The sequence below is a fragment of the Monodelphis domestica genome, chromosome 5, assembly GCF_027887165.1.
Source record: "Monodelphis domestica isolate mMonDom1 chromosome 5, mMonDom1.pri, whole genome shotgun sequence".
Lineage (NCBI taxonomy): Eukaryota > Metazoa > Chordata > Mammalia > Didelphimorphia > Didelphidae > Monodelphis > Monodelphis domestica.
This window is the reverse complement of record NC_077231.1, coordinates 257110535-257138320: the sequence shown is the minus strand read 5'-3', so window position 1 is coordinate 257138320 and position 27786 is coordinate 257110535. Positions and strand designations below refer to the sequence as shown.

Genomic DNA, 27786 nt, shown 5'->3' with positions numbered 1-27786 from the left:
ACTTTGGAGAAGGAGAGCAGAGAGGAGAAATTTTAACTGTCTCATCCACTGTACCACCTGGGCTGCTCATTATTAAAGAGATTTTTAAAAAATAGAAAGTTTTGACTGACCTATAAAATAATTAATAGCAACATGTTATCATTGTAGCAAAGAAGCAAAATCAAAAGTAGGACATGGCTTAACAATTATGGTATATTAAGATAATTTATTGGCCATAAAAATGACAATAGATTCAGAACAAGGCAGAAAGATTCACATGACCTATTAGAAAGTAATTAAAACTAATAAAAGAATATATTGAATAACTAGTTAAGGAAAACAGCTTTGAAAGACAAAAACTACAATGCATTGCACTAATGCAATGATTAATCAGATTCCAATATATAGCACAGTCTCAACTGAAATTACTTTGCATATACTTTGCATTTGTATATCTGAATATTTCACAAATAGAATTTAAGCTGATTAAGGGCAGGAACTGTTTGACTTTTTCCATGCTCACCTCAGACTAGCACAATGTTGCACATAGCAGCTACTTAATATGTTTTTGTTAAATTAAAAGTTAGGCAGTCCTAGGAATGAGAAATCTCCACATCTGTACCAAAATGTTCTGAACTGGGCAGTGAACAATTTTCTCCACAACAGGGCAGTTCTAACGGTATTGTTACCAGGGTCTTCGGTCTCTGGTGAAGTTATTCTAAATCAGTTGTAAGTTGTGTACTGTTTACAATCATTTTGTCAAGCACACTATAATTCCTATGAAAATGAAAATGCAAAGGAAAAAAAGTCACTCAAACTACATACATTTCAAGAACTATTATGTTCTTAACATAACATTTATGCTATTATAGTAACTTGAAATGTAGACTTCAAAAGAACATGACTCGCCAGTTATGTGAAACCTCAAAAAGTATTTTACTGTGATTTGCAAAACAGGCTTCATTCATCTACCTTCAGCCCCATGCATATAATCATAATTCTAAAAGAAATGACCACATATGGATACTGTTTGGAGAGAACATATTACAAAGGTAATAATTTTACCTAGAGGCTCAGGAATTCATGTCTTCAGAAGGCTCTACATGTTTCTGTGCCTGAAAAATGTAAACTATAGTGTAAGACAAGCTTTCCTACTTCTAAAGAACTGCCTTTCACTGGCCAAAGTCAAGGGGCAATGGATCATTCACATTGTCTGGCATTTTCCCTCTTTCTCCTACCCAAGGTAAACATCATTTCAGACACAAGTAATATAACCTCCCCAAAGGCTTTATTGTGTGAACTTGAGGCTGCTTGCTCCCTTCACATGGACAATATAATTTTCTTTTAAAAGACTATTGAGAAGTATCTCTTGAAACACTCTTCCAGATTTGAATTGGATTGTAAATGATGTAACCACCTCCTCATTTCTTCTGATACAATTCTCTAATTAAGTGAAAAGAAGGTAGGGAATATAAATATTAGTAGAGCTTACATAAAACGTTTAACAAAGTCTCATTTTTCAAATAATCTGAAGAAGAATAACAAGTCCAAAACAATAAATTAAAATAAATTAGGAAAATGTAAAACTAAAGACTAGGTCAAAATACAGCAACTATTATTCTTGTTGGCTTCCTAGAATTTCTAGCTTAAAAATATAAAGTTTAAAAACAAAGGACTACTAGTCAGTAGAACTGATTTATAGCTATAGTTTGGGTAATTAGCTATTTATAAACTGAGAGAAGTATGGTCTGTTTCCTTACTCCAATCATCATTTGTGTTCTTTCTGTAGAACAATGTGCTAGACCTTGGAGAGGAAAAGGAAAATGCAAGAGATGTGATAAAGATAAAATCAATGAGGTTTGACAAATTACTGAATGTGGGGATGGGGTAAGGGAGAGAGAAGAACTGACTAAGAGATACCGAAAACATGGGCAACTGAAAAAGATGATAGTATCCTCAATAATAAAAGGGAAACTTAGATAAAGGATGGCATAATGAAGGGGAAGATAATAAACTGAGAAAATGAAGAAGATAACAAATTATTTTAGACATGTTGAGTTGGAGATGATATTGCATAGTTAAGACAGTGGTACCCAGAACATTGCTGGTAATATGGAACTAAAGCTCAGTAGAGAAATTAAGGATGGCCACAAAGATTCAATAGTCATGTACAAAGAGATAAGTGAGCCCATGGGGACTATTGAGACTTCCAAGGGAGAAAGTATTGAAGGAAATGAAAACCCAACAGAGAATCTTGGAGAACTGCCACATTTTATGGAGAACAGAATTAAGATTATCAGGTAAGTAAGACTTCTTTTTTTGGCTAGACAAATAGGAGAATCAAGAGAATTTCATAGAAACCAAGGGAAAAGAAAGCATCTAAAAGAAAGGGTTTATTGACAATGTCAAAAGAATGTTAGCAAGAATGAAGACTCAGAAAAGGTCACTGAATTTAGCAATTAAGAAATTGTTGGTAAGCTTGGAATAAAGAAATTATACTTGAGTCAGGGAAATAAACTAGTCTAAAACAGAAGACAGCGAATGGCAACTGAGAAGAAATGAGTGAATATGTGACCCTTTCCAAATTTTTGGCTTAAAAAGAGGAGAGTCATGGCTCAAAGGAAAGATATGGCTAAGTAAAAGGGTTGGGGTTTTTTTTTTGGTTTGTTTTCTTTTTTAACATGGAAATCAAAAGATCATAGCAGAAAACCAGTGTTTAAAGAACAGAATTGGGCAAGTAGAAGCCGATGATCTCACACGACAGCAAGAATTAATAAAGCCAAGTCAAAAGAGTGACAAAATAGAAGGAAACATGAAATACCTCACCAAGAAAATTAATGACCTTGAAAATAGATCTAGAAGAAATAATTTGAGAGCCATAGGTCTACCTGAAAACCCAGAAAGAAACAGAAACCCTGATTATCCAAGAAAACTGCCTTGATGTTCTTCAACCAGAGAGCAAAACAGACATTGAAAGAATCCATAGATCATCCTCTACATTAAATTCTCAAAAGATAACCCCTAGGTACAATGTAATTACCAAATTCAAGAACTTCCAAGCTAAGGAGAAAATACTACAAGAAGCCAAAAAGAGACAATTCAGATATCAAGGAGCACCAATCAGGATAACCCATGATCTGGCAGTCTCCACACTAAAGTACCACAAGGCTTAGAATATGATATTCAGAAAGGCAAAAGAATTGGATCTACCACCAAGGATCACATACCCATCAAAATTGACTATATACTTCCAGAGGAAAGTATGGGCATTCAACAAAATAGAAGATTTCCAAGTATTTATAAAGAAAAGACCGGAACTAAGCAGAAAGTCTGATATCCAAACATAAAAATCAAGAGAAACATGTAAAGGTAAAAAAGAAGGGAGACTTTTTCCCCCCAATTTTCATCTTTAAGGGCTTCAATAAGGTCAACTTGTTTATATTCCTACATGGAAAAATGTTATTTGTAACTCTCAAAAATGTATTCATTATTATAATAATTAGAAGAATTATTCATAGGTAGAGGTTGGGGTATGAAGCAGTTGTTTTATTTATTAGTGGTTGGACTTAATATTTAATTGGTGGTAACCAGGGATTTAATTTCTAAATCCCAAAATGAATTACTGAATTAAATGTAATTTATGAAACTTTATTTGCAATAGAGGGAAAATATTAAGGAATGAGAGAGAGAGAGAAAACTCTGGCTTCCTCTGAGCCAGGTAGAAATAAGGCCCTAATCAGAGAAAAGAGACTCAAGACAATGGGCCTTTCTCCAGGGTTAACACCTCCAGAAAGGCAGGGAAACTAAGTCAGCCTTTACTCACCACAGTGACCATTAAAATGAAAGCAGTCTGAGGTCTCCCACACGAGTTCCTCCAGGGGTCCAGTTCCACAGCCAAGTTCAGGTGTCTGTCTTCCAGTCTCTCCTCAAATATCTGTCTTCCAATCTCTCCTCCGAGTGACTCTTCTTCACTCCAAGATTGAGAGACTGATCCTCCAGTCCAACTCCTAGTCAGAGTTTTTTGTTTTTTTTTTTAAACCTTTACCTTCCATCAACTTCTTTTTCTTCTCTAATTGCTACTGCTAGTGTTTTTAGTACAATGTCAAATAGTAGAGGTGATAATGGGCATCCTTGTTTCACTCCTGATCTTATTGGGAATGTATCTAGTTTGTCCCCATTGCAGATGATATTAGCTGATGGTTTTAGATATATACTGTTTATTATTTTTAGGAACGACACTCCTATTCCTATGCTTCCTAGTGTTTTTTTTTAAACCCTTACCTTCCATCTTGGAGTCAATATTGTGTATTGGCTCCAAGGCAGAAGAGTGGTAAGGGCTAGGCAATGGGGGTCAAGTGACTTGCCCAGTGTCACACTGCTGGGAAGTGCCTAAGGCCAGATTTGAACCTAGGACCTCCCGTCTCTAGGCCTGGCACTTAATCTACTGAGCCACCCAGCTGCCCCCATGAGTCAGAGTTTAAAAAATAAATAAATAAATGAATGGATGAATGTGTGTGTATATATATATATATATATATATATATATATATATATCTTGCATACCTCTGTTTCCTCTATTTAAGAATTGTTTTCTCTTGTGTCACCTCCCCTAAGTTTCATGTCTACCAATCACAGCAGTCCTCTCTAGGACTGCCCACTCTTTCACACATGAGTCACAGATCACTCACTTAATGCATGAAATGGATTTTCACACCTTTTTGGTTAGATCATACCTTTTATGATTAGATAACTCCTTTAGTAGTTAGTTCACACCTTTTTGTAGTTAAAATGGGTAGATCTACTTTAAATACTGAGTTAACACTTTTAGGGATTTAAATCTAAAAACAAATTGGAGATTACAATTCAATCTTCACAATAAGGAAGAGCTAAGTACCTTCACTGTTATAAGCAGGAGATAGCCAAATCCAATCTATAGCAGCCTAAAATGGTATGCAAAAAAACAAAGGGGGGTGGGGGAGATAGAAGATGGTACCAAGAGAAACTTAAAGAAATGAGAAAAACTGGATAATCTATACCACACATAGAGGCACATGGGAAGGGAAGAGGAAGAATACTATTATAAGAAGGAGAAGAAGAGAGTGGTAATAGTTAATACTTAAACCTAACTCTCACTGGAATCAATTCTGAGAGGAAAGAGCATCTAGATCCATTGGGGTATTGAATTCTATCTTACCCTAGGGAAAGTGAGAAAGGAAAAACCAAAGGGGGGGGGGGGAGAGTGCAAAAAGGGACGGGGGAAAAAGGGGAGAGGAATTTAAAAAACCCTAAAGAGAAATATAAGGTGAATAAGCAGAGAGTGGATGGGAAGAGAAATAAAATAAGGGTGGGGATAAGGGGGACTGAGTAAAAGCAAAACACTGGCGTAAAAGGCAATAGTGAAAGAAGGAAGGGCGGGACTAGGAAAGGAAATCAAAATGATGGAGAATACACAAGTGGTAATCAAAACTCTAAAGTGATTGGGATGTACTCACCCAAAATATGTAAGCAAATAGAAAAGTGGATCAGAAACCAATATCCTACTATATGTTGTCTACAAGAAACTCACGAGGCAGGTAGACACACAAAGGATAAAGGTTAAAGGAAGGAGCAAAATCCATTGGGCATCAACTGAGAAAAAGAAGGCGGGAGTTACAATCATGATATCTGATGAAGCCAAAGTAAAAATAGATGCAATTAAAAGATATAGGGAAGGTAATTACATCCAGATAAAAGGCAGTATAGACAATGAGGAAATAGCAGTACTCAACATATATGCATCAAATGGTATAGCATCCAAATTTTTAAATGAAAAACTACTGGAACTTAAGGAGGAAATAGATAGTAAAACTATACTAGAGGGAGACTTGAACCTTCCTCTATCAGATCTAGATAAATCAAACCAAAAAATAAATAAGAAAGAGGTAGGAGATGTGAATGAAATCTTAGAAAAAATAGAGGTAATAGATATATGGAGAAAAATAAATAGGGACAAAAAGGAATACACCTTCTTTTAAGGAGCACATGGTAAATTCACAAAGATTGACCATGTACTAGGGCATAAAAACATGGCAAACAAATGCAAAAGAGCAGAAATAATAAATGAAACCTTTTCAGATCATAACGCAATGAAAATTATAATGAGTAAGGGTACATGGAGAGACAAATAATTGAAAATTAAATAATATGGTTCACAAAATTTGGTTAATCAAAGAACAAATCATAGAAACAATAATTTCATTGAAGAGAATGACAATGCTGTTATCTCATCAAAACCTATATGATGCAGGCAAAGCAGTACTCAGAGGGAAATTTACTTAGTGCATATATTAACAAAGTAGAGAGGGAAAAGATCAATGAATTAGATATGCAAATTAAAAAACTAGTAACAAAGATGAAAAGGGAGAACTCACCTCTAATGAAGAAGAAATTAAGGCAATCAATAAAAACTATTTCCCCCAATTTATATTGCAATAAATATGGCAATCTAGATAAGATGGATGAATATTTACAAAACTAAAAAATGCCTAGATTAACAGAAGAAGAAAAAGAATTCTTAAATAATCCCATATCAGAAAAAGAAATTGAACAGGCCATCAAAGAACTCCCTAAGAAAAAATCCCCACGGCCTGATGGATTCACAAGTGAATTCTATCAAACATTTAAGAACAACTAATTCCAATACTACACTATTTGACAAAATAAGCAAAGAAGGAGTTCTACCAACTTCCTTTTATGACACAAATATGGTACTTATCCCAAACCCAGGCAGAACAAAAACAGAGAAAGAAAACTATAGACCAATCTCCTTAATGAACATAGATGTAAAAATCTTAAATAGAATACTAGCAAAGAGACTGCAGTAAGTGATCATGACGATTATTCATTCTGATCAGGTGGGGTTTATACCTGGACTGTGCAAGTATGGTTCAATATTAGGAAAACCATTCATATATATGACTATATTAATAAGCAAACCAACAAAAATCACATGTTTATCTCAATAGATGCAGAAAAAGCCTTTGACAAAATACAACATCCATTCCTACTGAAAACACTAGAAAATATAGGAATAAAATGACCTTTCCTAAAACTAATAAACAGTATATATTTCAAACCATGAGCAAGCATCATCTGCAATGTGGGTAAATTAGAAGCCTTCCCAACAAGATCAGGAGTAAAGCAAGGATGTCCATTATCACCTCTATTATCTTTTTAAATATGGGAAAGAGTAGTATTTATAAGTAAAAGGGTAGAATTCAGTATATAAAATAAATGAATTGATCAGTGGTAGGAAAGAAATGATGGGATCAATAACATAAGTGAAAAGGCTGGCCTTGTCGAAGAGATTGTTCAAGCCTTTGTAAGAAATTGGAGCAAGAAAGAAAAGAATGAAAGATGTAGAATGACTTTAATGTATGGAAAATCAGGAGCTAAAAATGGACGATCTCTCTATTTTTAATCAGGGGAAGAATAAAAGGATAACCATGAAGTAAAATAAGGGTACAGTTGAAACAAAATTGCAAGACCTAACATGAGTAATTTGCTGTCTAGCTACTGCTGCATATATCTCAGGTATATTCCTGTTCCACCAGGACCTCCAAAGTAGAATTTCCAAAAATTCTGTGCCCCCAAACTCCTTTGTTGGGGAATTAATTTAGAATTTTCCCCATGAAGTTGCCATGATTAGACTAAGTTAAAACCCCAGTCTCTCAGCCCTCTTTCACTCATCTGAACCCAAACTCTCAGACCACGCTTCATCCTATTCAACCATCCACTGTGAATACAGACAGCAAAATTTTCTTGTCATCTACCTTAGCACCATGAACACCCCACCCATACCTGTTCTTTACCTGGAGTTCAAGGAACAATAATCAAAGCAATACTGGACTGCTAATGAAAACATAAATGACAATCCACTACCATATAGCTCCACTAATAATCTCAGTAACTACTTACATCAAAATTCTTTTCCTTGAGCACTACTCAGTGATACATTTTTATTAAAAGTAAATATAAATAGGAACTTTTATTTTTTAAAGATCTTACCTGTGTGTAAAGGCAACCCCTTCCTCCCAGGGTCATGAACTTCCTTCTAGTCTGACCCATCCCATTAGCATAGCTGGAACTCTCCAGAGGTCACAGATTAAGAGCCCTGGGAACATGACCCAGGCCTAAGGATTACAAGTCTGGGTCAAAGAGATTTTGATTGGTTCCTGAGATGTGACAGACAAGCTGAGAGAGACAGAAGGGGATGTGGAGAAATGGGCTATAAAAGATAAGACTGTAGAGAAGATTGGGGGCTTGGAGGTGAGTTTTCTGGGATTGATTCTTCTACTCCATTCAGTTGATGGCTTGGGCAGAAGACACCCTCATGGGCTGGTAAGACTCTTATTCCAAAGAGAGTACCAGACTTCCATGTGAAGATTGGAACCTTGTTGGGGAGTGAGCTGAAATTCTACAAATCAGACTTCAGAGTGGTAAGCTAGGAAATAACTTTCTACTTCCTTCCTTATTTCTTTCCTATACTATATTTATATTACATTAAATTGTTAAAAGCTACTATCATCCTCGTGATTTAAAAGTTAATTTTATAAATGGCGGCCACAACAATTTTTTACCAATATTATTTGACAAAACCAATTTCTAAATATTACATGTAGCATTTTAATAATTACATATTACATTTATTTTCATTATTACACCCATGCCTATTTTATTTCTGAGAGTTGTACACTTGGGAAACAAAAACAAAAACTATTTCAAAGTTCAATTTAACAAATATTTATTAGCCTGGGACAGTGTTATGGCTACAAAGACAAGAGAAAGACAGACAAAGAGATGGATAGATAGAAGTAGTATCTCTTGAAATAAGGCTCTTGAGGGCCTTAATAGTCTATTGGCAGAAACAACTCTTACAAGACTGGGGAATAATAGAGAAACTAATTTGTCTGAAAAGGATCTTAGGATTATAGTGGACTCAAGGTCAATATCAGTCACCAATATTATATAACTGCCAAAAAGCTAATGTGATTTCTGGTTATTTTAAGAAATTCATAGCTTCCAGGAATTTAATAAAGTTTTTGGCCCACAGTACTCTGCTCCTGGTCAGAATAGTTCCAACAGCAAAAAAAAGCAACTTGAGTTCACATTATATGAGGACAGGTTAAAGGAAAATGGGATAGTTAGCCTCAATAAGAAAAGACTCAATAGGTACATGATTAACTGTTTTCAAAAATTTGAAGAGATGTGATATAGAAGGGCAGATTTAGACTTGCTATGTTTGGACCTTGGAGGAAAGAATTAAGAGCAATCAATGGAAATCATAAAAATTCAATTTGTGTTTGACATAAGGAGCAGCTTCCCAAGAAGTAGAGCTATCCAAAAGTGGAATGGACCACCGTGGATAATAGTAGGGTTCCCTTTATTGTAAGTTTTCCAGCAGAGATTGAAGGGCTACTTATCACTTGTGCATTAATAAAACTTCATTTTTGGATATGAGTTGGACTAAATGGCCCCTTTCCCACTCAAAAATTCTGTATGAGTTTAGATGTGTAGGCAGACAACTCAGAATAGCCATGGGTCTTTTAAAAAATACATAAATTAAATAAGGTCTTGCAAAAAGAATATTCTTGGGACAGTTGGGTGGCTCAGTGGATTGAGAGCCAGGAGGTTCTGGGTTCAACTATGGCCTCAGACACTTCCTAGTTGTGTGACCCTGGCATGGAAAGGAAAAATGAGATTGAGCAGCCGTCATTTGGAATGTGACAGGAGGGGGAGTGACAGTTGAAGTGGGAGAAGAGGTTGGTGAGAGAAACTGCTGAAAAGAAGGGGTCTTTGCCCTCTGCACTCTGTTGAATGAGGAGCAAGGACTTTGAGCTCTAGATCCCAACCTGTGGAAAAGCCTTGCCTCCATTTCCCTTACCCAGAAGAAAAGAGAAAATGCCTGAATGTTTTGAGAGTATCAACTAGAGGAAGAACCAAACAACTGCTGCTGAAAGGGGATGATCCCTTAAACTTCAAGGGGTCACCCTGAAGATCCTTTACATCCCTTGACCTTCCCAAGAAGGGAACTTGACATCTATTTAGTGAGGATAGAGACAGTGATTATAGAAGAAGAAAGATAAGCTGAAGCTGAACCATTTTGGCTCAGCTGAAGAAGAATTAAAGACAAACTGTAGGGTCTCCTATTCCCACAAATCTATTCCCTTTCTTTTATTTCTAGAATTATTAAACCACTTGATAAAATAAAAACTCACAATCAGATTCAAATTGAAGTAAAGACTAAGAAAAAGAGGATGGTGGGATAGGCAAGCCATTTAACCTTGGCTAAACAACTAAAGCCAACAGTGACAGTTTGCCTGCCAGACAAGGGGGACTTCAACTACCAGACAAGCCTTGAAGGAATAAACTCCACTATTCCCAAGACACTGATCCTGTCATCCTTAACTTAACATTAGCCAGAGGTATCTCTCTTGTGGGTTGAGTGTGAGGGAATTACAAAGATCGTCTTCTTAGCCCATTTGGTACCTCTCTCCCTTTATCTCACCGGCCTCCATATTCCCTCTGTCCCTTCACTTCCTCCATTCCTTATTACAAACCCTTCCTTATCCCCTGTACCTCAATCCTTACACTGGGCAAGTTACTTAACCCCCATTGCCTAGCCTTTACCACTCTTCTGTCTTGGAACCAATACACAGTATTGATTCTAAGATGAAAGGTAAGAGTTATTTAAAAAAAATTTTTTAAGGAATATCCTTTGTGACACTGTATATCCTGACTTTTTAATTTGGAAAATGAAATCACAAGGAGAATAAAACATTTTAATTAAATAAGAATGTGTCTGTCAGTTAACACAGTGCACAATTCCCAAAAGCATATAAAGTAGAACAAAAGTTTCACTCTAATGCTTAATCACTAAACATTCTTAATCTTTTTTATGGCCTGGTTTCCTTTGGCAGACTAGTAGACATCATCTTATTCTATGGCTTCCTTCTTAAAATAATGTTTTGTAGTCTACATTCATAAGTAAATGAGATAATAAATTTCACTTAAACGTTAGTGACAATAGAATCAATTTTTCTCCATCCAAGTTCAAAGAAAAAAAAAAAACCTTTGGACTTCAAGTTTAAAACTCCTGCTCTTAATGGATTATCAGCTTCTAACATAATCTTGGTTTATAAACCATTTTAAAATACATATTGGGTAAATAAATTTATTCTTAATATATTCAAAATATCACATGATTTATATTTCTACAGTATTTGTAATACTTAAATATTCAATTTGTACAATTTGGCAAATTCTATCCAGGCATCCATTCCCCTCTTCCCCTCTAGATTAATCAAGGTCTATTAACCAGAAAGTTGCATTAGCCAAAAAAGGATTTTTTAATTGATGTTTTTGTTTATACTGCTATTATTTTCTCTCACGTACTCTTCCTACACCAATAAAATGCTATTTTATTAAAAAAAAAAGGACATATAAAAAAATCAATATATTGATCATATCTTAACAGCACAGGCTTCATTCTGTACCTGTAGTCAATTCATCTCCTCCTTCATCAGAGGACAAAAATCTGCCTCTTCATGAAGTCCCCTGGAGTCAAGACTAATCACAAGTTCTGATTTCATTTAGTACTGTTTTCCTTTACCTTCTGTAATCATTGTATATCTTAATCAGTACCTTCTATAAGAATGACCTCTGTGAAAAAAGATATGTAACATACTATGTTGAAAGGATCATTTGGGTACTTTGAGAAGAACTTTAAAAAACTGTTCCAAAGAAGCTGTTTAACCCAGCATCACTATGGACAATCGGGTTACCTAACTTTAACTTCAAGAAAATTCAAAGACAGCTATGGCTTCAGAGAGATGTAAAAATTACCCAAAAGATGGTGCATCAGCCTGAATAAAAGAAGGCCCACCTTAAGTCACTAAGCAATACCCTTCTTTTTCTACTACTGCCAATGACTTGACAGGTTCTCAATACCAGATAGTTGATTTTCTATGTGTGTGTGTGTGTGTGTGTGTGTGTGTATATATATATATATATACACACATACATATATACATATACATATATACACCTGAAAAGATTATATATATAATCTTTTAAGGTCCTGGGTAAGTGCTTTGGGATTCAAAGAATTCATTCATTACTTTCAACATCAGATATCTAAGTAAAACTAAAGAAATGAGACAAACACTAATTATTGAATTTTTCTACATACTTGTGGAAAAGCACAACCTACATAAAGTCAATAGTCTCTTGCAGTATATGGAAAATAAAGAATACTGATGAAACCTGAATGTTCCTTTTAACAAGTAAAAATAATAAACTGAAGCAAAAGATTTACTTTCATTTAATATGCACTGAAACTTGAATAAGAAAGCAGTTCAATTTGTTATCAAAGACAAGAAATAAACTCAATTAGTATGTATGGCTGGTACCACTGATATTTTAGTATTATCAAAAGAAAACAAACCAGAGTGGATAGAAAGCATACAACAAAGTCAGGAAGAACTGTGTTTCAGTTCCAATGAGCAGAATGAAAGAAAATGAATTAATAAAAAAGTATTTATTATGCATTAATAATGTGCCAAAAATTATTCTGGAAACAAAGGCAAAAAGACTTGCTACCCTCAAGGAGCTTCCATTCAAATGGCAGACAAGGCAGGATATCTTCGATTTATAGTTACAACAGTGGCTCCTTTTCATGAACAATAGCTAATCTGATTACTATTCCATAACTGGAAAGCAGGGTAGGAAAGAGGAAACATAGGTTCAGGATGATGGGTGAGAAGTGTCTAATTGGAGGCTAAAGCCATGAACTCCAAAACCTCCGTTTCAGGAAGCAGTTCAGCTCAGAGCATTTCTTCATTTCTCACTTGAATGCAATACTTTGGGAAATTTTCTTTAATGCCCTTGTACCAGTCACCTTCCCCACCGTTTTCAATTTCTCAAATGGGTGTTGTCTTCCTAAATTTGATTATAATTCCCTTTAAGGCAGGCAGGGACTGCCTTTTAAAAATATATGTATTCCCAGCAATTAGTTCCTGGCACATAGTAGGCATTAAAAAAAAATGTTTATTAACTACTAAGTGAAATTGCACATTGGCGCCAAGCCAATTTAGAGACCACATAAAGAAACCACAAACGAGGACTGAGAGGGCCTCAGCATGGAAGTCTTCGAGGTGATATGGTTAAGTTCTCTGTGGGTTATTATAGGAACCCAAGTCTATACATGGTACCAAAAGATCTGGCTTCATGTTCCAGTTTTGCTGTTACTATCCATGGGACATTATGAAACTTACTTAACCTAAAAATACGTCAATTTTCATATCTATAAAATACAGATGACAATACTTGTACTACCTAGGTTACCACCTTTTTAAGAGTCATGTATTTGATTAATGAATCTTAAAGCATTTTACAAAAATAGACTACTGCTAATATGCTGGTCCAAATCCCAAAACTCAATACTTAAAATGTATTTCACTGATATTATATGGTGCAACAAACAACATAAAACAAGCTTTAAAATGAATAGGGTCAGATAAAAGGCATTCAATTACAAAGTCCAAAAACTATGGAAAATAAAAGATGGTTCCTTCTTCAGAGAAGGCATTTAATATGTGTTTGCAAAATAAAAAGGAACAAATGAAATGAGAACTCATAAGAAAAAATTGCAAATTATATTTAAAGGAAAAGATGAATTAGGGTAAATACAGTCATAATTTCTCCTACATATGGGAAATTTTGTATCCACTGTTCATGTTACACTTTTAGGGGTTGTTTATGTGACTTTTTGAAATGCCCTCCCCCCATCTCCAATCCTAACTCCTCCTTCCTGAACCATATCTTCAAGGTATAATTCTGTCCATGATATCCTATGATTCAAAGATCAATAACAACAATAATAGCTAACATTTGTGTAATTTTAAATTTTTTACTGCACTTTGAAGATACTGCCTCATTTGATCAACTCAACAACCCTGTGAGATAAGTATTATTTTATTCTGTTTATAGATGAATAAACTGAGGCTCACAGAGATTAAGTTATTTGTCCACAATTAAATGGTGGGTGCAAGGGGTAGGAGTTGAACACAGGTCCTCCTAAATTATGCTACAATAGTCACTGATAATAATCACTGCTCATTTTATTGAAGTGGTCATACACATAATCCCAAACCCTCAATTTTTGAGGGTTATCCTTAGCTAACCCCACTGGAGTAAAGTTTCTTTTCCAAAAAAACAAACAAACAAACAAAAACAACTAATTTCCTACCATTATTTCAATAAGTCTGTATTATTGCACTATTAAGAAGATCCTAAAGAAGATCCATGTGTCACCTGTGAAAGAATTGACTATCTGTGCTTCTTCCTGATAACTAAGGATTTAGGCCTACTTTTTTTTTAAATAAATGCACTACTGACCAAAAGTTGAAGATTTACTCAACATATAAGAATATTCTCATGGTAGTTTAACAAAAAATTTATTCACTTATTCAAATTAAGATTTAAGCCTGGAAATTTCAGGATAGAGAAAAATCAAGTCTAGTATTTGGTCACTTCTAATTAACAAACCATTATCTTCACCTACCTACAAAATAAAAATGAGTTACAATAAAAACTTTAACGGATTACAAAAGTAACTTTTTAAAGTAAAGTGCATTTTATTCTGTGGAGATGTATGTACCACAAATAAATGTTATCTACCAGTCTTAAAACTAGAACCTTATTAGCATATATTTTTCAACATGTAGCTTTTCCTAATTATTTGAAGCTTAGAACCTCCAAAACTCACATTTTGCAATTGCTATTTTTGCATTGTGTGCTTTAAAATGAATAGGGTCAGATAAAAGGAGTTTATATTAAAAAAATTTTATGCAATTTACTTGGTAATCAATTAAAGAAGATCTGCTTTCTTTTTTAAAACTGCAATATTTTCCAGATTTCACTATACTATGCCTTCATTATAACTGCAATTCTTTTCTTTCAGTGTTTGAGGTATTTTTGTTGTTTTGGGTTTGGGTTTTGTTTGTTTGTTTGTTTTGTTTTTAGTCAAGAAGCAGTATGGCATCATAGATAAACAATGGGCCCTGGAGTCATAAGGAGCTAGTCTAACCTCCCATATGATGGTTATGTAACCATAAAGCAGTCACTTAACTTCAAAGCCGTAGACTACTTTCTAGACCAAACTTGCAGATGAATTGATGATCTGCCTTATTAGGAGTTTTTATATTGGCAGTGATCTCTTACAATGATATCAAAGGTCTGAACCTGGCACAATGTATGCATTCCACTAATACTTTGCTTTGTTGGTACATACATCATAAACGGATAACTGTGTCCCCATTCCAGGCTGGGACCAGTAAGAGCAATTTAAACTAAGACAATTACCAATGAAAAATTTCTTTTCTGGGGGCAGCTAGATGGTTCAGTAGATTGAGAACCAGATTAGAGAGAAGGGGTGCTGGGTTTAAATCTGGCCTTATAACACTTCCTAGCTGTGGGACTCTGGGCAAGTCACTTAAATGCCCCATTGCCTAGCACTCAATCTTCTGCCTTGGAAGCAATACACAGTACTGATTCTAAGATGGAAGATAAGGTTTTAAGTTTCATTTTTTGATGATTAATAGATTTTAATAGCTAACACTATCTACAAACCTCTTCCCCATAACAATTTTCTAGTTTTTAATGTTCTGTGATAATGAACTCTCTCAATATTGAGTTAAAAATAAATATCACATCCTTTTTCCATCAGAATGATTCAACTCTTTTTTTTTTTAAACTAAAACTCCTACCTTCTGTCTTGGAGTCAATACTGTGTATTGGTTCCAAGGCAGAAGAGTGGTAAGGGCTAGGCAATGGGGGTCAAGTGACTTGCCCAGGGTCACAGAGCTGGGAAGTGTCTGAGGCCACATTTGAACCTAAGACTTCCCATCTCTAGGTCTGACTCTCAATCCACTGAGCTACATAGCTGTCCCCTCAACTCATTCTTTTTAAAGAAGTAATTATATAATTATACTTGATTCTTTCTATTTTAATTTAAATCAGTTTCAATAAGTCAAAAGATGTTCAACTTCAATATATTTTTTAAAATAAAAATTTTTGTTATTAGTCAATTATTAGTTATTAGTCAGCACAGCCAAATGAAAATCACCTAAAAATCTCTAAAACAAAAATTGCCCATTGCAAAAAGCATAATAATACTTACTATATATGTATAAATACCTATTAAAGAATTCTAGATATTAAGAGCCTAACAAAGCAACACTTTTTAAAGAGTTAATTAGCCTTTTTGTCAAAAGTTAACACTGCTCAAGAAACAAAACAAAATTTAATTTACAAAACAGAAAAAAAACTTCATTTAGAATTCTATCACAGATGGATAAAGTTATCCATTTTCAAGTGCTATTTCAATTCTAAAGATCTTCTAACAACTGACAATCGTAACAAATTTTTCTGAATTTTGTGTAGGGTCAGATATTTCTGTGGCATGGATTACTACACCTCCTACAGAATTAATGGAGTCCTCTAATTTCCCTTCAGCTTGAGTTAAAACTCTGAGAGAACTCAATTGATATTTCCAGAAGCATGGGTAGTACATTTTCCAGTAAGCTACTTGGTTTCCTTTTACTATTTTAAGCAGTTTGACCATTACCAGGATCACTTTGCATACTTATGTGTCAAGGTTTGATTTCTGGTTCCTGATCATTTTCATGGTAAAAACACTTCAATGAAATCATCCCCCAAACTGATTTTATTCATATTAACTGCAATATGTTTTATACAAAATACCATTTTCAGTGGAGGAATGCCAGTAAAAGAAAGAGCTTACTAGAATTTCAGTTGATTTTGTTAAAGGAAATTATTTTAAATTAATGTGGCTACAGAACTGTTGCCATACTTGACCTCAGAAAATATATTCCTTCTAATTTTTGCTGTGAACATTTATTTATTTAAGCTAAACTCCAGCTCCTGAAAGTTGACCATAAAGAAGTCTAAAATTTCCTGCTATTTCATACTTTTTCTAAACAAAGGCAAACATATGTTTGCTGCATTAGTATATGCTGCCAGAACATCACTATTAAGTGAAATCATCTATGTATTTTTAGTGGAATCTTTTAACAACTTCCACCCGTCAGAAACTCAGTGAGTTTAAACAAGGCTGTTTTGTTTTCAAGGAGCAACAATCTGATCGCTGGTTTACTAGATGGCGCTCAAAACATTTTTCCATATGCTCTTCTCAAAGAGAATCTGACTTCAGTGTGGTTTACCTTCACCAGTGAATGAAGGCTTTTTTCACCAAACATATCCCAGAGGAAGGTTAGGTCTTCCTGGCTGTCCACATGTGGCTGCAGCTGGGCTGGCAGGGCAGTCAGCAGCTCATACAGACCTATAAAGAGAAAATAAAACACAAAGTGTAATCTAAGGGTGATCTCATTAATTCTCTTTCACAAGTCTGTCTGTGTAATTGGCTGCCTGATGCATGTCATTCTGACTGGATAAAAAGTCTGGGTCACCAAGCAAAACATTTGTTTAAAGATGCAGAAGTAAGCATTCTTTTTAAGTTCCTAAGAAACCTGCAAAAATGCAATAGCTTTTACCTTGTCAGAGTTGTCAAATTTCTCTAACCATGTCTGTTTATATAACCCTGCAGAGAAAATATGTAAAGATTCTCAAAGAATTAAAAGGGGAAAGAAGCATACATTCCTTTTCTTAAATCATTATTACATTTCCTTAAAGTTAGCCAAGGAGTAAAATGAGTCATGAATAGGAAAAACTTCCTTAAAAGAACAGAAAATGGAAAGGATCATCTACATTAAAGAGTTTGTGGTTTGTCTAAACATTTCTTGCTAATATACTTCTTTACTTTTAAAATATCACTCTTATCTACCGGCCAAAAAAAAGTTCCAAAAATCAAGAATCCATGGCTCATCATTACAACAGCTGGCTGTCAGAAGTCCAAGGAAAACATGTGGTTAAGTTGGACTCCAATATTCAAGCTTGCAAAAATGTATCCCATATTCCCTGAAAGAGTTAAAGGAATTGCTGCCCCTGGTTATTGGTGGCATGCCTCACTGGAAGTCTCCTAGGGACAGACAGCAGCACAGTGCTCCACAGTAGCAGAAACTATCCATCATGCACAGAGGCCATCACACTGCTGTCCAAGAAATGTAGAAACAGTGCTCACAGGAGCCCTGTTTAGGGAGGTAACCTGGCATGGGTTGATATCAATTCATAGCACATGTTTAATTTTCCAGTGGGATTACTTGGGGTAAAAAGGACAAAATGCCTATTTCTCCTGTCTGCTGTCTACAAAAACACCAATAACCTCCTGGGATCTACTATTCAGGGTACAGTTATTATTTTTAGTCCAAATAAGTGCTGCTGTTAGTCATTAGGACAGATTTACAAGATATTTAACTAGGAAAGCATATTATGGTAAATTATGAATTAATGACAACTATGACTACAATTTGTATAAAATATAATTAAATATTCTATTAATCAGTAATATTTCAAATTGGGGAAACTTTGGATTAATGCTAAAATTCAAAGATTAGGTTAAGTACAAAGTTTTATTTTATCATTGGTTTTAAAAGTATAATATGCTAGAAAATGGGAGAATTCCTTCAAATTATATTTCTGAGGTCCGAGTGTCTTTGGTAGATTACATTCATTCATTTCCTACAATAATCTTGAATTCCTTTCTATTATAATCTTGAATTTAATTAAATTAGCTCTTCTTTTTACTTGGAAAATTTTGTGTATATGCATAAAAAAGGAATAACAAAGATGTACTCAAACACTACAATTCTACATTATATAAAAAAACCCAAAGATCACAAGTTCAAACTAAATTGTTGGCATATAATAAAATTTGATTAAAACAAGCTACTAGCCAACTAATATAAATGGATATATGCATTATACAGATGAAGAGTAAGAATGATTATTTTGATAAGCAACTTAGACAACTTTAAAAGGAACTAACATAGATATAAGGGGGAAGAGCTCTGAGGGAGGTTCAAGAAAATTAATCTACACACTAAAAAAATCAGAAATCTCAACCAATAAGTATTTGCTAAGCCCTTATTTGCCAGGGATAATGCTAGGTACCAGGGATAGAAGTACAAAGAATGAAATAATACCTACTCTAAAGAAGCCTATCTTCTAATGGAGAAGAAAACAAACATGCAGGTGCACACACACAATCAATATAAAGATATACAAAGTCGTTAAATGCAAGGTAATTTCAGTGGGAAGAAATTAAACAATTGGTGAGAATAGGAAAGGATTCTCAGAGAAGATGGTATCTGAGCTATCTTATGTCTCTCTCTTAGAAAGACTCTAGAATGTGGAAGCAATAAGGTAGTGTACTCCAGACATGAGGAACAGCCAGTGTAAAGGCATGGGAACCAGGAAAGAGAATGTCCTATGTTCCTCTACTTAATCCCTCACTAGACTGTGAGGACAGGATTAACATTCCTTCCTTTACTTTTGAATTAATCAACAAAAGCAATGCACCCATACTAACCCTAAAGTAAGGGAAGTCCACAAAGTCTTACTGCAGGAGTTTACACCTCCAAAAGGAAGATACCCCTAACCTTAACCTTAACCTTATTATTATATAAGATAACCCCTTAACCTTAAGTGGAGGGAGGTCTGCAACCCACATGCTAAACTGGGTGATAACTGAGAAATCTGTGAATCCTAGGAGGAGAGTTAACACCTTTGGAGGTGAGAAGTCAATCCCACAGACACTGGCCCTGGGCAGGGCTAGACAATTTAAAAGCTGTGATTGGCCCCTGTGAAGAGGGGCAGGGAAAGAAAACCATCATAAAAGCCAGAAATCCTTAGGCCAGGGCATTCTCTTTAAACTGAGTCTTCTGAAGAGGGTCTCCTAGAGATGTCTTCGAGGTAACTTTACTGGAGACTGTGGCTGGGATCACGGCTTCAGCTTAGACTCTGACTCCTGGACTACTTCTTTGGGTGAGTGAAAAGGCTGACTACCTTCCTAGTTTCCTAAGAAACAGCAGTGAGCTTACTCACTATCAGTCCTCCTGGCTGATATAAGGGGGGGAAAGGTATTATTTTTAAAAGGATTGGACTGGATTATTTAAATGTTGTCGCCATGAATTTAATTTATTCCAAAGAGATTTATTTACAATTTATTTACAAAATGTAGAGTGAAGTAAGAAAATCAGAGAGAAGAGAGGGTAAGATATCTAGCTTAAGCACTAAGTAATTTACTCCATGCCCTGGGGGAAGGGTTAGTTCTTAGGCCTTAGCAAAGCCAAGGACCTGGGGAAGTCTCTTCAAAAAATCCAGCAGTTAAGAGTCAGCTTTTTCACTCACCATGTGTCAGTTCAAAAGGAAGAGATTTTAGAACAGCCTCACCAGGAAACAGGGCCTCAGGTCCAGTCAGCACATTCTTCACCAGCCTCCACTTAAAAGAATGAAGAACTGGGGGCAGCTGGGTAGCTCAGTGGATGGAGAGCCAGGCCTAGAGACAGGAGGTCCTAGGTTCAAATCTGACCTCAGACACTTCCCAGCTGTGTGACCCTGGGCAAGTCACTTGATGCCCATTGCCTAGCCCTTACCATTCTTCTGCCTTGGAACCAATACACAGTATTGATTCCAAGATGAAAGGTAAGGGTTTTAAACAAAATAAAAAATTAAAATTAAATATACTTAAAAAAAAAAGAATGAAGAACTGCCAGTAAAACACCCTTCAGGAAGTTTTAAAGATACTTTCTCTTGCACCACTTCCTGTGCCTTCCCCTAATTCTATGTCTACCAATCACAGTTGAAGTCCTGCTTTAGGACTACCCAGGAGGCAATCAGTCAATTCTGATTCATCAACCACTATTGCACACATGGGTCACAGACCTCCCATTTAATCATTGTGATGTTTGTCCTTTTGGTGATTAGATCTAAAAATGAGCAGATCTCCATACTCATTTTTTTTACATTTTTGGTGATTAAAATCTAAAAATAGGCAGGGGTTACAATTTAATCTTCACAATCAGGGGAGAATTAATTTTAATCTTCACACTGAGGACTAGTATAGGTATTTTCTCTAACCCATTTCATATTTCTTTACTTTATTGTCCCCTCTATTTTGGTGAATAAACTGCTGGCTTGAGATATAATCATTTCAGCAACTATGTTATTTCTTATGATTTAAGTCTAACCATTAAATTTAACCTTTATGGTAGTCACATGGTCACTTCTATGTTTAATGAAAATTAATTTAGTAGTAGAATGTGGAGAATAGTGAGAGACCTGAGTCATGGAAGCTGTTGAAATAATCTAGATGAAAACTGATGAGGGCACAGAGTAAGATAGCAGTCCTAAATGTGGAGTGAAGGGATTCAACTCCAGAAATGCTGCCAAGGTAAAAGCAGCAAAACTTGGCAACTGACTGGATATATAGGGCAGGTTGGATATAGAGTTGAGGACAATGACAAAGGTATAAATCTAGGAGACCATAAAAATAGTGATACCTTCAAAAGAAGTTGGAAAATTTAGGAGAGGACGATTTGAAGGTAAAGATTATTCAGTTTTGAACAGGATAAACAACTATTTCTGATTTTCTGATTAAGTCTGAAATGTCCAACAAACAATTGTCAAAAGGTGACTAAAGCCTTGGGCTTGAGAAGATTTACTTCTAATGTTGTATTATTTTTTATTTCTAAGAAAGCATTATTTTAAATTAAGACTCCAGTCTATCTTTCAAATCTCTTTTCCCATTCCTTTGTTCCTAACACATCCAAGGAATGCTTTTCACATACCCTCTTCCAAAGCACCTTTTAAATTCAGGTTAATGAAACTGAAGATTGTGGGCTCTTGTTTCATAAACAAGAATTGGCTTCAGGTAGCAGGACAGTATCCTTGAGTCCTGCTTTGGAATGAACAGAAAACATCACTTTTCACTGAATATAACCTGATTTCTTCATCTAGACATTGGTATCCTAGGACTGGGCATGTGACTTTCCATCATCATTGAAGAATAGGGGAGGGACTGAGAGAATGTTGGCCTATCTGCTCATTAGTTATTCAACAATTTGAGCTATTTTGGGCTGTCTAGGGGAGAGCTTAATAATGACCTTGTCAGAAGCTAATTTCTCTCTCTCCAGTGTCGCCTATTTTTTTTAACATCATCTCTCAGTGACTTGGAGGGCAAATAACACTGAGTAAATTCAGGTATAGACAAAACCTCAGAGAAAGGAAGTTAAGGAACCAAGAAACCAATGAGGTGGGAAGCTGATTCCACAGGCACTGACCTCCTAGGTGGCCCAAACAAATTAAGAAATTATGATTTGTTCCTGAGATGTGACATGAGAGGATTAGTGGATGGAGAAAAGAGCTTCTAAGGGCAGATCTGGGCAGAAGTTGAGGTCTTTGGCATGCACATGGAGGAGCTGAGGGAACCCTTGTTGGAATTGTAGCTACAGGCCCATTATGGCAGTCAATAGATTAAAACGCGAAGTATCTCTCTACCTCTCTCCTACTTTTTGCTCTTTTTACTACTACTACTACTACTACTACTACTACTACTACTACTACTACTACTACTACTTTGATTTAATAGTTATTAAGCTACAAACAGCCTCATAATTTTAAATATTACAAACTTCTAAAATTATATTTAATGACTCAAGTAGTTAATTTCCTTGTCTTTAAGCACTGATCAATTAGTTTATCAGTTGTTGCTAGCCTGATCAATAAATTTTCTAATGCAGTCTCTTGGAATTTTTAAACATCAGAGGTTAAATATATACCTACATATGATAGACAGGTACATATACCCATATATCATAGAAAAAGATTTATAGAACTATATATAAACACACACACACACACACATACATACATGTCATCTGCATAGATAATAATTAGACCCATGACAACTAATGGGGTCATTAAAGAGTATAGAGGGATGTGATAGTTAAAATGGTTGAGATTGTAAACTGTAGAGAGTAAAATAGTGGAAGATATAAATTATGATAGATATAAGAGTGGGTGAGTAAATCTGTGACCTCAGGAAATATGTTTTCACTACAGTGTTTTGTTTTTAAATCAAATATATGATGGTCGCCAGGGAAATATTCCCAATTATGAATATACCCAAGTCAACTGGGTTTTATAGAGAATTTAATTAATAATACAATGAGGAATAAAAGAAAGAGAGAAAGAGAGGAAAAGGAAATAAATGAGAAAAGAATAGACTGGCCCAGGGCAGTCCTGGCCAACCCAGGCCTAAGTCCTAAAAGAAAAGACCAGTCAGTCAGCACCTCCCCTAAGTTCTTCCATCTACCAATCACAGTAGATGTTTTTCAAAGGACAGACCATTCTTAATTCACATTTTGTTATCACCTTCTTAATTCACATCTTGCTCTCACCTTTTCTGGATAGACTAAAACTTCTGAGTAATTCACATCAGGAAAGCTCTGAGTTTTCTTTGCTCCATGTAAGTTCACAAGTTGCCTGACCTTTATAGGTACTTAGCACTCCTTTCTAAAAATAGGCATGGCTTAAGTATAGGTTTAAGTACTTTTCATTGTTCAGCAAGGAGTTTTCTCCCCTAAAGCAGTCTTAAGTACTGGTGGAATAGAGGTCTTCCCATTTCTGATATAAGTAGAGTTCTCACTTTCCAAATGGGGAATGTTCCCAATAGGGGAATTGTTCCAATGGAGAATTCCACAATGGGGAAATTTTTAACATTCACAAGTCTGAGAAAATTCAAGATTCACAGGGATCAGAGACTCTAGAAGAGAATCTTAGGGAGCCTTCACAGTTAGGGAGCACAAAATGCAGAGAAGTAGGACTGGTCAAATAAGCAGGAGGTGTACCAGGACAACAGTGTTCAATTTGGCAGACTGTCTGAAAGGGATGAGGATTTGTGAAAGAAGATTTGGCAATCAGAGATCACAGTTTCAATTTAGTAACGAAATCAAAGGGCATACTGCAAAGGGTTGAGAAGCAAATGAAAAGCCAGTGGAAATAAGAACTGAAGTGAAGACAGCAAGTATAGATAATTTTTTCATAAAATTTGATTCCTGCCATCAAAGAAGCGATACAGCTAGGGCTTGGTAAATGAGAGTTAAGATGCAGAGAGGACCAGACCTTGAGAAGCTATCTAAAGCAACTTGTTCAAAAGAGTTACATATGAGAAAGTTATGTGAGGACTCTAAAGAAAAAGACTTTAAGGCCTAGTATTAATAGAGAAAGTGAATAGTCTTGGTCATGTATCCCCACATATGGCTCATTACAATAGTTCTCAAAATTCAAGCCCACTTTTCTCATGGACATTATATGTACTAGGAGAAAAGTATGGTCCAGTTTTGTGGGAAGGAGGGAAATTTTTATAGTTACTAATTTTACTGTTCCATCATAATAAATAACTTAGATAAAAGTCAATTATGTCTACTTAATGATGACTGTTAATAGGAAGGGGTTAATAAGCTGAAGTTTTAGGAATGGGTTGTGTCACAGAGATATATTCCTCCCATCTTAAAGATCTTTAAGTAGTACTCACCTCTCTTGAGATTCAACCTACCAATCACTGACTCCTGGATTGGGGATATAGCCCAGGAAGATGTTACATGATAAGCAAAATAATAAGAAGCAGGAAAACAACATAACCAATAACTGACAACATAATTGGGAAAAACAAACCAATCAAAACTAAATGCTATGAAATTATGAGGCTAAAACTTGGCTCCAAAGAAAACAAATGAGAAGATAACTCCCTTACTTCTTTGAATAAGCAGGAAGATACTGACACAGAATACTGTAGTTAATGCCAAACTTTTTATGTGTTAGCTGACAGAAACTGTTCACCAAAAATACTAGATCCAAGAGCTGAGGAAGAATGATAGGAAGGTATAAGCACAAGATGAAAAGTTTAGAAGAGTAGATAGGCTAGGGGTAACTGGCCTTTCAAACTGCATATAAGAGGTCCAAAATCCCACTTTTATCAGTAATCATTCTTCTGTTTAATAAAACTTCAGTAAAAACCACTCATTTATTTGTAGTCACAAAAGTATATTTATTATAGTTTACTATACCCAACAGCGGTATACCTGAAAAGCTGTATCACCATTAATAAATATCCATGCCAACTGTGTATAAAGGAAAGAAGTATAAGATTACAAACCACCAAGGATAATCTATCTGGACATACACAGGGCATATATGAAAACATTTATAAATAACCCTATGAAGTATCATGTGGTGCTACATGAATAGTATGGACAGATATGTATTTAGGGAAGGGAATCATCATTTAGGGTAGAGCCCACTAATGAAGTACTTAAATTCCTTAATGAAGCTTCAACTTCTCTAAGATTTTTTGGACACCCTACTTCAGCTAGGCTTTAAAGGTACAATGGGACTGAAATAAGAAGAGAGGTAAGAGTAAGGTATAATAATACGTTGAGATTTGGGCAGCAAGTTCAGAGGGATCAATGAGCCTGTCAATCACATTTTAGAGCTAGAAAAAATCTCAGAGATTATCTACTTTGGTTATATGTATCATGCCAATTTCCAATAGCAGGTACTAATCACTATTATTGGAGATTACTGTTTTTACCTAGTCATATTGAAGTTATTAAAGGACTTATCTATTACACATTCTTTTTATTTAAAAAAATAGTAATTACTACCTAGCCATACCACTGTTGGATTTGTACCCCAAAGAGATAATAAGGAAAAAGACGTGCACAAAAATATTTATAGTCACGCTCTTTGTGGTGGCAAAAAAAAAACAAAAAACTGGAAAATGTGGGGTGGTCCATCGACTGGGGAATGGTTGCACAAACTGTGGTATCTGATGGTGATGGAATACTACTGGGCTGAAGGGAATGATGAGCTGGAGGAATTCCATGTGAACTGGAGCAACCTCCAAGAACTGATACAGAGTGAAAGAAGCAAAAGCAGAACATTGTACACAGAGACCGATACACTGTGGCACAAGCGAATGTAATGGACTAGCAGCAACGCAATGACCCAGGACAATTTGGAGTGACTTATAAGAAAGAATGCTAACCACATGCAGAGAAAGATCTGTGGGAGTAGAAACACAGCAGAAAAACATGATTGATCACATATTTCGATGGGGATATGATTAGGGTTTTTGACAATAAAAGATCACTCTACTGGAAGTATGAATAACTAGGTTTTGAACAATGATACACGTATACCCCAATTGTACTGCTTGTCAGCTCAGGAGGGGGAAGGAAGGAGCAGCGGGTAAGGGTGTGGGATTATGAATTGTGTAAACATGGGAAAATATTCTAAATTTTAAAAAACAGTAATTACCAAAACTCAGAAAGACTGTATTTTTATTCAGTTCTTTATTTATTCTTTACCAAATGGAATTTGAGAAATGGAACCATAGTACCAAATGGAATAATACATTTTTAAAACTTCTTCCAATTCTTCTGAATCTACCTGCCCCATCCCACCACTGTTTCGACAGATGATTCTCCCTCCTACTGATTACTCCTGAGGACAGTAAGACCTCATAAATCCTTTCCTCTAAATCCCAAAACTGATGTATCCTTATTTTCACAATCCTATCCTCCTCTTCTTCTTTTATCTAAAGTTCTTTTTGTGCAGCTAAGTTTATGTTTCTGATACTATCACATCTCACCACACATAGGAACTCAATCTATCAAGCATTAACTTTATTGCATCTTCAAAGTCTCTCTCTTTTTCACTGGCTCCTCTTATAACCATTATATGTTTACTTAGTCTCTATGCTCAAAATAAATCCTCCCTTCATACTGTCATCCTTCAAGCTGTCATCTCTACTCATTTTCATTTCTAGGAAATGAGCTAACTCCAATTTCTCAAAATAAATTCACTCAATTAAATTTCAGTAATAACGACATGCAATGCACTATACTAGGCACTGTGGAAAATACTAAGATAATTAAGATATGGCCTGTACCCTCAAAGGTTTTATAATGATGATGATACTTACATTTTCATAATGTTTCAAGGTTTGCAGAGCATTTTAAATATATTAGCTCATTTGATCCTCTATGAAGTAGGTGCTATGATCATCGACATTTTACAGTTGAGAAATCCAAGCCTGAGAGAGATTAAGTGACTTGTACAGGAACACATAGCTAGTGTCTTCATACAAGACGGAAACTGGCATTTGACCATAATCTATGAGGCATAGAAGGTACAGCAATAAATGAAATACAAACTTCATTTTTTTTTCTTTCAGATATTATAGTATTAAAATGCAGTCAATCTGGGGAGCTTGAGATTTGCACATCTTGGCACTCAGAGGTATTGGGACAACTGCATCCATTAAACAACAACAACAAAAAGTCACTCTCTGGGATTTCTCCCTTGTATTTGAAGGGTATTTTGCTAAATTAGTCTTCATAGCATAATGTGTCTGAAAAATGTAATAAAAAATATTTAATGATCATTAAAGTTTTTAAAACAACAATGGAAAGAAGAGCTTAAAATGAGTTTACTTTCCCTGAAATAACAGTTACAATATAATTGCAAAAAGAATAAGATTAACTAGGAGCTATCTAGTCTGTCAAGTAAAAGGAGTCCAAAACTACCAAGTACCATCATTCATTAAGACTACAAGATTCAGACATAAAATCTGAAGTAAATAAAACAAATGAGTAGAAGAGATCACAATAGAAGTATTACTTGTTTGGTGAAGTATTTTAAATTCAATATGACCTAAAGGACTATATCAGAAAACAATGCATCTATGATTTACTAAACAATTCTGGAATCAATAACTTCTAAGTT

General features: G+C 35.2%; 1 protein-coding gene across 8 annotated transcripts in view; it reads right to left on the bottom strand.

Annotated features, from left to right (window-relative positions):
- MPP7 (MAGUK p55 scaffold protein 7) overlaps nucleotides 1-27786 on the bottom strand; it is a 305221-nt gene that overhangs the window by 170738 nt on the left and 106697 nt on the right. For all 8 annotated transcript variants that reach the window (XM_056800070.1, XM_056800065.1, XM_056800068.1 and 5 more), the window contains one exon: nucleotides 17262-17380. In XM_056800070.1, the coding sequence (XP_056656048.1) occupies nucleotides 17262-17297 (36 nt within the window). In that variant the 5' untranslated portion in view covers nucleotides 17298-17380. The remainder of the gene's footprint in view (nucleotides 1-17261; nucleotides 17381-27786) is intronic.